This window comes from Bison bison, unplaced genomic scaffold (genome assembly GCF_000754665.1).
Source record: "Bison bison bison isolate TAMUID 2011002044 unplaced genomic scaffold, Bison_UMD1.0 scf7180017864053, whole genome shotgun sequence".
Lineage (NCBI taxonomy): Eukaryota > Metazoa > Chordata > Mammalia > Artiodactyla > Bovidae > Bison > Bison bison.
In genome coordinates this window covers 5,635,754-5,649,474 of record NW_011494625.1, presented here as the reverse complement: position 1 = coordinate 5,649,474, position 13,721 = coordinate 5,635,754, and the positions used below count along the sequence as shown (strand labels likewise).

Sequence of the window (13,721 nt, the reverse complement as noted above, 5' to 3'; positions counted from 1 at the left end):
ATTTAAAGCTAAAAAGGAAATTACAGGTTGACAGTGCCCTGCCCCCAACCCCTGCCTACTCCCATGCAGTGTTCTCAATGAAGACACGAAATTCAAGTTATTTGCTCGAGGTCACATACTAGCTTATGCTGGCTTGTCCGTATGCATGAAGAGAATTTTCTAAAGTAAAAGAGAGAGAGAATGAGAGATAAAGAGGAAGGGAGAGACGGAGACAGACACTCCTTTTAACCCATCATCCTATTTCCTGGTTATCAACAAATCATATGGACACAGGTGGTGTTTTTGGTTTTAATATACTTTTGGGGAGCAGGTTTAGGTTTTAATATACTTTTGGGGAGCAGGTTTAGGTTCACAGCAAAATGAAGCAGAATGTGCATGGATCTCCCCTCCCTCCACACAAGCTCAGCCTCCCCCACCAGGGCCACAGTCCACCGGAGTGGTGCATCTGTTACAAATGATGAAATACACATCATTAGCATCCAGACGTGACTGAGCGACTTCACTTTCACTTTCACGCAATGGAGAAGGAAATGGCAACCCACTCCAGTGTTCTTGCCTGGAGAATCCCAGGGACGGCAGAGCCTGGGGGGCTGCCGTCTATGGGGTTGCACAGAGTCGGACACAACTGAAGCGACTTAGCAGCAGCAGCAGCATCCAGACCACACAGTTTATTTGAAGGCTCACTACTGGCGCATGTTCTATGGGTCTGGACACGTAGCCACCGTTACAGCATCATACACAAGAGTTTCACTGCTCTCAAAATCCTCTGTGGGGAGGCTGTTATTTCATTTCAAAATGTGATAAGACAGTCCAAAGCCTCTGACATCTCTTCTGTAAATACTCAACTTAGTATAAGAGGACTCAACTTGGTTAATTTTATAACTATCATGAATAGGCATTATATATATCAAATCACCAGGGTTTCCTTGGTGGCTCAGATGGTAAAGAATCCACCTGCAATAAGGGAGACCTGGCTTTGATCCCTGGGTTAGGAAGATCCCCTGGCAGAGGGCACGGCAACCAACTCCAGTATTCTTGCCTGGAGAATCCCCATGGACAGAGGACCCTGGTGGGCCACAGTCCACAGGGTAGCAACGAGTTGGACATGACTGAGCAGCGACTAAACACACACATATCATATCTAAACAGGTTCCTTTCTTCTTCTTCAGTAAAGTTTCAAGTTCACTGAGAAATCCACTCTAACCACCAAACTAGATTAACAACCACTTCTGTAATGATTTCGCATCCCTTCTTTTGCGGAAGTCTCAAAACAACTTATTTTCTGTCAATCTATCCTTTTCTTTAAAATCCATCTCAAAACTCTACCTCCTTCAGGTTTTAAAGGAGAACAAAGTTAAACTTCTCCAATAAGTATTTTCTGATTTTTATCCCACTCAGATTTTTTTCACTTTGAGGATTCCACACTGCATGTAACGTATCACCTGAAATTATATACATGTTGCTTTGCATTGCCCTGAGAACTTTTTCATGTGTTTTTGGGTTATATGAAAAACTCTTAGAAGGAGATTTGTTGTTCACTGCTAAAATGAAAGACTCATAAAATCTCCTAACTCTGATCTCTTATCGCTAAAAGTAGTTCTTCACTTGCAAGCTGGATATAGGCCCACACATATCTAGAATAGTATATTTTTTCTATATGCTTCTGTACCTACGGCATAAGGAAAAATTATAAACTGTTTTATTTTACTTAGAATTTTAATATTTTCATTAATTTTCCCCCAAACAGCTTCTAAGCCTTTGTGTCCAAAATTTCAACCTTTATGTGGAGACACCCACTTAAATACTGCTACTCTCCATCTTAAGCAAGACATCTTTACTTTCAACTACATCTTACTAAGCAAATCATGTAAGCAAACATCTCTGATGGAACAACTGTTCCTTCTCTCTTGAGGAGCTTGGAAATTCCCCTGACAGTATGCAATAGCAAATCCAACTTGGACTGTGATCTACGTACACAACTCTGAAATGGATTTCCAACAATTAAAGACTTAGAGGGGGGAGAGGTCTTTCTCACCTGTGAGTCACCTCAGCTTTACGTGCTGTGCTTGACAAGTTTTATTTTGTAAGTGGCCATTGTACCATTGTGCTCAGTCGCTCAGTCGTGTCCGACTCTTTGAGGCTCCACAGACAGGAGTCCGCCAGGCTCTCCAGGCAAGGACAGTGGAGTGGGTTGCTATTTCCTCCTCCAGGGATTGAACCCACCTCTCTTGCGTCTCCTGCATTGGCAGATGGATTCTTTACCACTGAGCCACCTGGGAAGCCCCGCATTTTGTAACTGGGTGAACGGCATTTCCAAAGTCTTGCTCTAATCTGGGGAGTTCTTTCTACTATCCACATGAACAAGCAGAAGCATGACATGCATGTGTGCGTGCTCACTTGCTAATTTGTGTCCGACTCTTGCGACCCCACGGGCTGTAGCCTGCCAGGCTCCTCTGTCCGTGGGATTCTCCAGGCAAGAATACTGGAGTGGGTTGCCATGCCCTCCTCCGGGGGATCTTCCTGACCCAGGGATCAAACCCACATCCCCTGCATTTCCTGCACTGACAAGCAGGTTCTTTACCACTGAGCCACCTAGGAAGCCCTATGTGGATGACAGTTACAAGCACATTAAACTCCTGGCTGTGGGACCCTGGGCCACCCACAACTTCTCTGTACCTCACTCCCACATCCCTAAAATGGGGGTAGTAACAGCGGCCATCTCCATGGTAATAAGGATTAAACGAGCAAACATGTAAAAATCACTTGACTAGAGCCAAGTACACAGACCTGTGGGCAGGCTAGCTCTTTTCATCATAAAAATGAAACACAACCTCCCTCTTGCTACTGGCCCACAATGAACTGTAACTAAGGGAATCAATATGATTAAGAAAAAAAATTTAAAGACCACTCCACAAATATCATCTCAAACAAGACATTAAATAGCTGCTGGAGATCAATTCACTTAAACTTCTCTGCCCAACTTTCTCATCTGTAAAATGAGGAAGATGAACTAAGTATCTAAGGTTCGTCCTTTCCCGGCTGTAAAATTTAAGACTTCTCTTGGAAAGGCGTATGAGAAACGAGGGGTGGGAGAGAGAGCTCGCTGACACCGTTTAACCACCTTCCAAGTCCCTGTGTCACAGCTCAGATCATTTTTATTGATTTTTAAACTATCAAACACTGCCCCATATGTTTGATCAACTCCTATTTGGATACGGAAATATTAAATGGCTAGATGCTGATTATATCTTTTTCTTCACTGGAGGATCTGAAAGAGTTGGAAGACAAGCACATATAACTAAGCACACATATAAATATGCACATTTCAAAATATAAAACAATAAATAAACCTGAGCAAACTCATACTCTAATCACATAGGCACCTGAGTACCATAAAAATCAACTTTTGTATCAATTAAGTGGGTATAATAACTCTTGGACTACTATAGTTCCATCTTGTATTCTGTGACTGCTATTCCACAGCAGCCAACTATTTTGTGATCACTACATACTTTCTAAATACTTTTGCAAGGCAGCACAGCCTTAGAATATTCTAGAACAAAAGTTGTTCTAGAAAATATCTAAGAACCTTCTGAAAAGTCTTCCTTCTAAAGTTATTTTTTTAAAAGGTCAAAGTTAATACAATATTGCACCAAGTATAAACTTTATGCTTAATGGTCAGAAAGAACTTCCTTCTTAAATAATGATTTGAGTACTGGGAAGAAAGGACTCTATTTGGTGATAAGCTGTAGTGCTATGGTGAACAATGGCCAACAGTCTTACAAACACCCAGTGCTTCATAAGAAGAGCTTCATGTCATTTGTCACTGGAACATTTTTAATATTCTATGGTTTTTCCAGTAGTCATGTATGGATGTGAGAGCTGGACTATAAAGAAAGCTGAGTGCTGAAGAATTGATGCTTTTGAACTGTGGTGTTGGAGGAGGACTCTTGAGAGTCCCTTGGACTGCAAGGAGATCCAACCAGTACATCTTAAAGGAGATCAGTCCTGAATATTCATTGGAAGGACTGATGCGGAAGCTGAAACCCCGATACTTTGGCCACCTGATGAGAAGAACTGACTCACTGGAAAAAGACCCTGATGCTGCGAAAGACTTAAGGCAGGAGGAGACAGGGACGACAGAGGATGAGATGGTTGGATGGCATCACCAACTCTATGGACGTGAGTTTGAGTAAACTCCAGGAGTTAGTGATATACAGGGAAGCCTGGCGTGCTGCAGTCCACGGGGTCGCAAAGAGTTGGACACAACTAAGCGACTGAACTGAACTGAATATTCAAAAAATACCGCTTGAATGTTTTAAAAGAACTAAAAATATAAATGAAAAAATAAGGTGCTTAATTAATTTATAAAATATTTTTTCAGATAACATAAGAATCAACTTTAGCGCAGACTCACTTAAATTACATTGCATTCTAAAATGTGTGGCTTTAACACATATGCATATGACCAAGGGTTTTAAGCATATTATGTATCTTTCTGTTCTATGGTAAGATAAAATTATTCCTCATCAGAACATATTTTCTGCAACAATGTTCTAAAATAAAGTCATTACTCTGATTAATCACATTATTACATTTTGTATTTGCTTTTAAAAAGAGAAAAGCATTTGCTTAATGTTAATAAGCATTCAAAAAGCATCAGATAAGCTCTCAACATGAGCTGAAAAATAATTATCTGAAATAAAGAAAAATAAGTGGCTTGCTATATTCAGTCTACTCTTCTATTTTTATCCTCGTCAAACTAAATAATATCAGCTACTTACGTGAAAGTTCCTAATAAGTGCAACTGCTTTTTCACCTTTCTCATCAAAACTATATTTTGTTCTATATTTCCTTTCTAGCTACAGTCATATACAGAATTTATTTTTACAAGCCATGGGATGGTTTGCCCTACAAAATTTCTAACGTCTCGAATCTTGAGGCTGTCGGCACAGAAGTGCTGACCTAACATTCAAATGTAAAAAAAACACCACACGAGCAGCTGGAATTACATCTGAAAAATCATCAAAATTCAGCCTATTCTATAGATAAAGCTCAATCAAATAATCCCCACATAACAAGAAAACGTAAGATTTTATTCACAGTCAGATTTTTACAAAACAATCACTAGAGTGGGCTCCTGTCAACACACTGATAGTAAACGCAAACAGTCACTTATGAGCTTACACCTGGGGTCCCAGCTGGGTTCTGCGGTCTCCCACAGGAGGAGCCAGGGAATGGAGAGATGGGACCACATCTACCAGATGTATTCGGTAGATGTATCTGGTAGTGAAGAACCAGAGAATGTCACTGCTCTCCCACGTGACGGCGACATCATCTTTAACAACAGTGCAATGATAATAAAACAGAAGACCTCGCAATCAGTGGCCTGAGAACTGCATACAGACAGAACAAATAACCAGTTTTACTTCACTCAGCGCTGTCAAAATAGGAGCTGAGGTTTGAATGAGTTGAGCGGCAGCATGGCGGCTAAGAATTTTCCTCCCCGAATGACTGTCTGCACTGACCTCTCTCTTCCAGATCCCAAGCCCTGAGGAGTCAGGACAAGAAGGAGGGATACCGGTGATCAACGCTGAGCACAGATGCAGCCTCCTTTATGCAGTTTTCAAAATGCAGGTAGAGGCTTCACACAGGTATTCCCTGGTGTTCTGTGTGTAACTCAAGAGTCGGACATAAACCAGTTTTTCACCGAAAGTAACACACAGGTCCCTGGACTGAGTGTCTATCCAGTGTCAGGCATTGTCCCAAATGCTTACACATCGTCGAATCTTCACATGCATTATCTCTGTTTTACAGACAGAGGAAACCAACACTCCTAGCTTGCCCAAGGCCACCCGCTAGTCCGTGATAGCATAAAGCCAAACTCTTCACCATTATATTAACTAAAAGTACTAAGGGGATGAATGCTAGAAATCCTACGGCAAAATTCCACATGAAACAGAAGTTAGTAATAACTACCTGCTTCATCTGTTTGGAGCGCTTCAAAATTTGTATTAGAGCAGGTTTCCTAATCAGAGGCTACCAAATATAAGAAGAATTTGCTACTTAAGGTTCAAAAACATAAACAAATTTCAAGAGTACAAACCTGTAGTTTGCTAAAAAGCTAACATGAATGCAATTTTGCTGAGCACAGAAGACTAAAACTGTCTCTTCTGACACATGATTCACCCAGCTAAGATGGCAGGCCTACAGAATTACTAGTAATAAGTCTTTACCGAGTTTGGTACGATATTGCTTCTGCGGTTTACGTTTTGATTTTGTGGCCAGGAAGCATGCTCAATCTTAGCTCCCTGACCAGGGATCAAACGCACATCCCCTGCGTTGGAAGGCAAAGTCTTCACCACTGGACTGCCAGTGAAGTCCCTGTAGAAAAATTAGGATGGAATAACAAAGTACAACAAGCCACCTGTAGACACAAGCAATGGAAACCCACTGTATCCCAGGGATAGGGGTGGCAGCGGGAGAGGAGGAAAGCGGAGGAAACTTGAAGAAGTGAACTCTTCAGCGGACACACCTCCCACATAGAGTAAGGAAACAGTGGAAGCAGAAGGGGAAGGACACTGTCCAGAGAGACGGGCCACGTGGAAATGCTGGGAAATGCTCAGTTTGCACGCTGAGCTCCGGAGATGGAGAACGGCCGTCCATCAGACACACAGAGGAACAAGGCCAGGGCGAGGAGAGTGTGCCCCAGCTAAGTTCACGGCTTTGGACCTCATCTTCCAAGGTGATGGGCATCCACAGACCCCACCTGTGGGTCTTAGCCACGCTCTGATAACCCTCCTAAGTGTTCCTTCTCACCTTATGATACAGCTGGAGCTCGGAGCAGAAAAAAAAAAGCCCTCGTCTTCTGCAGTGGGTTCAGAGCCAAATGCACTCAACCAATAAAAATGAAAAACAGCCCCACCAAATTCTCAAAAATATGTTTTGCAAAGGTTAATACTTAGTATTTTCCACACTGATTTCCAATCTTCAAGCCGATGAGCCTTTGAAACCCTGGGCCTAAATACAACTAAAAACGGTTAACACCTATTTTCTATTTTTTTTTTTCCCCCAAAGCTTTGAAACTTTCACAGTGGTGATTGGCAGAGCACAAAAACAGCTCTTTATCTAAAGAGGACAGATGGAACCCCTGCAAGTCCCCAGTTCCTCCATTCTACGTTACCCAGGAGTCCCAGTAAAGACCCGGGAAGGCGCTCATTGGTAGGGAAGGACTGCTGCGGAGGGAGGCACGGTCACGTTCACATTCATCAGGACCCGATTGCAGCTGGTCTCCCACATGCCGGCCAGGAGCCCTTCGCCTGGGACAACACATAAAGCCTTTCTTCCAAACACCAAGCCCACCTCTCGTGCCCTTCAGAAATTCCTATTCAACCTCACAAAGGAAATGTCACCGTTAAGGCTCTATGTTCCCCCCTCCCCCCGACACACACACCATGCAGGCAGGCATTAAGGACAAAGGTCCCGCCTGGTTTACATGGCCCGAGGAGAAGAGACCAGAACTCAGCCAACCCCACTCTCACACTCGACAGGTCACCATCAGATAGAGAACTCTGACTTAGTTACGCCCCAAACTCATGTCCCACCCTTAATGCACCAGTTCTTCTCCTGCTCTTACACTGAAGAACCTCCATCATCAGAGAGAGGCAAACGCCATCTCCTTAGGGGAGCACAGCCTGTGCCTGACTTGCGTGTCCACCAAGTCGCTCAGTTGTGTCCGACTCTGGGCGACCCCATGAACTGCAGACCGCCAGGCTCCTCTGTCCATGGGATTCTCCAAGAACACGGAGTGGGGAGTGGGCTGCCATGCCATCCTCCTCCAGGGGATCCTCCCCACCCAGGGATCGAACCCTTGTCTCTTGTGTCTCCTGCACTGGCAGGAGGGTTCTTTACCACTAACACCACCAGGAAAGCCTGTGCCTAATTTAAATCCAGGCAAATCATTTATGCTTCTCCATGACAGAGCCCTGTACGTATCTCTTTATACATGTGTGACACCTCAATACACAAATACACTCTTCCACACACACACATACGTGCTTGTTCCAAGGAAACTTCAAATTCTAGAAAGTTGCATACATTTATCCTGTGACTCTGAACGTCCGTGGGACTATACCAACCCCAGCTGAAGGACCAACGATAAACCAAAGAAAAATTATATTTGGAAACTGCCATGGAAGCATAATTAATATATGATTTCAGATTTAAGTATAAAGTTTTAATTACTGACTTAATGACTTAGCACAAGAAAAGTACTTCTCAGGCTATTTTCTGAGGAAGCCTCAAAAGAGGCGATGTGTTTCATGGAAACCCCTGAGAGGACACCGCCCAGAGGGTGAGTGATGAGCTGGTCTCTCCCCACGGCAGAGTTAACTTCACGAGACAGGGCTGCTGGAAGCCGAAGCAGAGGATACAGGTAAAGCGACGCAAGTGTGGTACTTCAGATGTACCCCACAACTGAGATACAAACACAATCATCCCTCGGCATCTGCAGGGTCCCGGGTCTGGGCCCCTAGAAATACCACCCTCTGAGGATGCCCAAGTCCCATAAATAAAATGGCCTCGTAGAGTCAGCCCTCAGTACCCAGAGATTCCACATCTGAGGATTCACCCAACCCACGGCGGAGAAACATCCACACACACGGACCCATGCAGTTCAAAACCTTGTTGTTCAAGGGTCAGCAAGAAATGCTGAAAACTTCATTTCAGTAGCTATTGTTCACTTGCTCACTTTAACCCCCAAACTGTGCCCGGGGACAGAGTCCTCACACACATTTTCAGAAGGAAAGCGGAAATTGTAAAGGTGTTCCTGCCTTTGTGCTCTGCTTACTTGGGCTTCCCCAATGGGAACAGCTTGGCCCTCCTCCTCCTCAGATGAAAGAGCTGGCTGGCTCAAGCATCACACCTTCCATGAAGCCCCCTCCCCTGGCCCTGCCCAACCTGCCAGTCCACCCACATTGCTTTAGCAAAGTCACTTCATCATCTGTGCTAATCCACTCTGGTCTTCTCTTCAGTGGCTGAGAGATCGTAACACTTTAGACTCTCACCCATGGGCCTGAACACAATTTATCCCAAGTTCTTGTTGAGAACTTTAAAAACATCTTAGTTCCAGAAAACAAGCAAGTTTTCCTATTAAAACCTTTCATTTTCCATCCTCTATGAACTTAGACACATTTCATGGATCTTCATAATCTGACTCCTCCCAGTTCTTCTACTCCAGCCTCCCCCTTCCTGCTTTTTCTGATGCTCATGGACGTAACTTAGACGAGCCTGGATCCCAAGCGGCTTCGCCAGCTCTTACCCCAGGATGAAATGTACTCCCGTTGTCCTGACAGCTTCCTGGGTCACCTCTAAGCCTTAAGAACTCAGTTCAGAGGTTACCTTTCCTTCCCACCCTGCCCCTCTCCAAACCAGCCCCCAAGACTGGGCTGCACCATGACGCCCACGCTCTGAGGGAATCTCCGAAAGGCTGCTCTCTCCCCCAGCGTCCTCTCGCATGGCCTGCCTCTGATGATCAGTTCATCCCTGTGGCCTGGGACACAGGAGGACGTTCAGCGAACACCTACTGAGCTGTACATTCATTTGATACAAAAAGGAAAAGACTATGGCCTAAAAATCTGCATTTCTCCAGACAGCCAAGTTATCTAGGATATAATAAAGGATGTATTTTATGGCATGAATAGAGACACAGATGTAGAGAACCGACTTGTGGACACAGCAGGGGAAGGAGAGGGTGGGATGAACTGAGAGAGTAACACTGACATATATACGCTACCGTATATACAAGAGCTAGTGAGAAGCTGCTATGAAACACAGGGAGCTCAGCCTGGTGCTCTGTGAGACCGAGAGGGGTGGGATGGTGGGCGGGGTGGGAGGGAGGGTCAAGACGAGGGCATCCAAGCCACTTATGACTGACGCAAAGATGTTGTGGGGCAGAAACGAACACAACATTGTAAATCAATTATCCTCCAATTTTTAAAAACAAGGATATATTATAATATGAAAAACAAGCATTTGGTGCTTATGATCTAATGAATGATACTTTCAAATCAATCATGCATTCATTCTTTCAACAAATGTGTGGCCTCCTTTTAGCTGCAAGGAGCTGTGCTGGGCTGGGGCCCCTGCCAGCCCCAAGGTTGCCTTCGAGCACATGGATCAACAGGAACAGGGCACCCTCTCCGGACAGATGATGTATAAAAGCTAGGCTCGGGACTCCAAACGCCTGCCCCAGCTAGCTGTGAGCATGGAGGCTCTGCCTATAGAAGTAAATGAGACCAAGTCCTGACTTCAGGGGCGCTCAGATTCTAGTGCAAGAGACAGACAAATACACAGTCAGTCTGCAACATTTTCTATGCGACCCTAACATCTGACTCTGACATACAACACTCACTGTACTCCCTCCGAATCCTCACCTCATTGAACACTGGTGCTAGAATCATCCATTTGAACTCGGGCCAAGGCATTCACCTGAGCCAGCAGACTTCTAGCCCACTTAGGCAGGAAACAAGCACTGTTTGCAGACTCAAGGAAGCCCCATAACTGGCCACATTTTCAACCACCACCTTACAGGCACCGGCCGAATTACTTCACCAAGGAACATTCTTGATTAATTTGTCCAATTTAAGTCATTTCTTACCTTGCATGTGCTTGAGAATATTTTTTTCTGTAATAGTAAATATTTCATAAGATACTTTACTCAGGTTGGAATTATTTGCTTTAACAGTTCTTTGCTTAAAACACTGCTATACTTTTATCTCCTAAATATAAAAGATAATTGCTGTTCCCAGTGGATAAAACACATTAGAACAATACAAATCTTTTAAAACAATAAGCTAAAATAGGCTGGCTTTCTTAATACTAAAGTACCTCTTCACAGTTAAAAGGAAATGCTCATTTTTATATGAAATGTATATATAATAAACATATATATATGTTTTTTGACTGCTTCCCTATATACATTGGTGTACCTATTTTCTGGGTTCTGCACATAATGGTCTGCGTTAATGCCAACTACGCCTCTCCACTTCTCAAGCTAATATAACGCTGCTACAAAAATAAATCTCAAAACAAGTATGCGGGAAGGGTGAAAAAAAGTAATTCAAGGTGATTCAGTGGGCAAAGAAGAGGTGACCATTTATTTCCGATTCCTCAATCCAAAAAGGAACCTGTTGATAGACAGTAAATCTCAGACTTTAATACCCACCCTAATGGTTGGGAAGGCATTGTAATTCTGTTGAATCCAATGAATTCATTCAACAAATATTTCTGAAGCGTCTCCTGAGAGACAGGAATTGTGCAGTGAGCGCGAGAGGAACAGAACAGGGGGAACTGACCCACCACCAGGCCGGGTCACCATCTCACAAGCTGCCTTTGCTGCCACCGAAGAGACACTTGATTAAAGACTTATTACAAACCCTCCTTCCCACTAATGCAGAGCCCTACCTCTTAGATTTCTGGGATGAATCTGTTTAGTTCGAGGCATCTTCTTTGATTCAGAGGCCCCCTTTTCTTCTTAGAAACTGTAGGAAAAGCAGGTCATGAAAAGGTAGCTCCATAAACCCAAGGTCCATCAATTAATCCATGTGCTAAAAAAGAAAAAAAAAAAGTTATGTTTTACTCTTTTTCACTACTTTCAAAGGAAAAAGACACTTCAGAAGTTATGGCATAATACAGCACTGCTCTAAACTCAACAAAAGGTAACCGACCTGAAAGCCCCTGCAAAAGATGACTTACTTTTAATTAAACACAATATATGTCATTTTGTCATTATCTGGGCTTCCCCAGTAAGAACACGGGGTGGGGGGAAAAATCACTGTACCTTTAACAAAAAAGAGTGAAAAAATTCAGTAAACTGTATTTTAAAGCAACATCACGAGGTTATAAAAGGGTTTTGCTGTATACAGTACATGCCTGCCCATTTATAAATTTCTTAGGGACAAGGACCATGTTTTGTTCATTTTGTGTTACTGGGTTAATTCGGTAAATAAGTGTGGCTGCCATTGGGGCTGTTCTCCCACTATTGTGGTTTTCCATTCGAGGCTCCTGTTAGGACTGTTCTTTTTGCTTCCCTGTGTTGAGCCAGAATGTGTGACCAGTTCCGGCCAATAACCTGTGAGTGGAGAGACAGGCGTCATTTTCAGGCTTTGCGTTTAGTTATCAAAGTAAGATCCCCCAGTGCTCTCTTCCTCCTCTGCCATAAGAACAGGCACTGTTCTAGACAGCAAGTCTGACAACACGGAGCTGAGCTCCTGCCAATGCAACAGGATCATGGTGCATAAACATAAAAGAGATCTTTGCTGATTTAAGCACTGAGGTTTGGGGCTTATTTGTTACTGCAGCATGACCGTGACCTGACTTACACATCTTAAAAAGTGCAATTTCAAATACAATATGCCAAAACACTAATCCAAAACTAAATCATCTCTTTCCCAGAAAGATTCCCAGGAGATACTCGAGGATCCTTGAGCTAAAATCTTAGTTTTAACTTCCTGCAATACAACTGATAAACAAAGCCCGTGATGACAATGCTGAATGTGAAACTATATTTAATCGCTAAGCAATGACACAAGAATGGAACAGAAACGCTTTAAGACTTTTATAACATCCAATACTGTAGAAGAAAAAAAAAAAAAAAAAGCAAATACTTATTGACAATCTACTGTGTGCCTATGTACTTCCTACACATTACCTAATTTAACCCTAATGGTAACTGCTTAGGTAACTATCATTTATCCATTTTATAGATAAGAAAATTAAAAGAGAAAGAGGCAAAGGAACTGAGTCCATAGTCAGTAACTAAGAAACAAGGCACCCCCTGACTCAGGGACCCTCAGCGCTTACTGCTGGAAGTAAGACCTATTCCAGGGGGTTTACTCAAGAGGCTCTACTGCACAAGTCACAACTGTTAATAAATATTTCGGTGTCAAATCAGACTGGGCTCAAAGCTTGCTGTGTGGACTCGTTTAAGGCACTTAACCTCTCTGAGGATCAGATTTCCCAACTGTAAAACAAGGAAATAGTATTCCCCCACAATGGGTGGTTGAAGGGACCATGTGGATGCTTTGCTTACTGCTGGCACACAAAAATATCAAATATTAATTCTTCTTAAGAATGCCTGTGTGGGAAAGACTGTATCTAATAACCAGTATAAGGTTTTAGAAATTTATGGTTTCAATACAGCAGAGAATAGAAGGAAAGAAGGCTATAATTAACTTCAGTAGTTTATCCTTGATAAGGCTGTATGCAGGCACTGTACAAAAACATTATTTGCAATTTGTGAACTGCATGGGAAAGAATATAAAATATGATGGTCCATACTGTGGACTTCATCCAGCGCTGTGCTACACGATCTATAAAAGATACGGCTCCACAACGCCCTGCATTAAAAGCATCCACCATTCAACTGACGAAGCTGCTGATTCAAGAGAGAATTTACAGACGTCAAGGCCGAATAAATTGTAGGAATGCTCAACTCCCAACTTAAAGCTTTTAAATGGTCACGATATTTATAAGTTTTTAAAGCGTGAACTCCGACTGTAATTCAATCACGTGACACTAAAAGATGAGGAACCTGCACAAAAAATATTCCAATTTGCACATACAAATTTCCAATCAGTAACAGCTTTCTGCTACCTTGCTCACTGCCTCCCCACTGAGCCCAGCTATCCATCCCAGTGTAAATCCTTGGGGTGGGAGGGGGG

General features: G+C 43.2%; 1 protein-coding gene across 3 annotated transcripts in view; it reads right to left on the bottom strand.

Annotated features, from left to right (window-relative positions):
- The window catches only part of HIVEP1 (human immunodeficiency virus type I enhancer binding protein 1), a 137,981-nt gene that overhangs the window by 119,197 nt on the left and 5,063 nt on the right, over positions 1-13,721 (bottom strand). For all 3 annotated transcript variants that reach the window (XM_010835877.1, XM_010835878.1, XM_010835879.1), the window contains exon 2: positions 11,464-11,606. In XM_010835877.1, coding sequence (XP_010834179.1) covers positions 11,464-11,503 — 40 coding nt within the window. In that variant the 5' untranslated portion in view covers positions 11,504-11,606. The remainder of the gene's footprint in view (positions 1-11,463; positions 11,607-13,721) is intronic.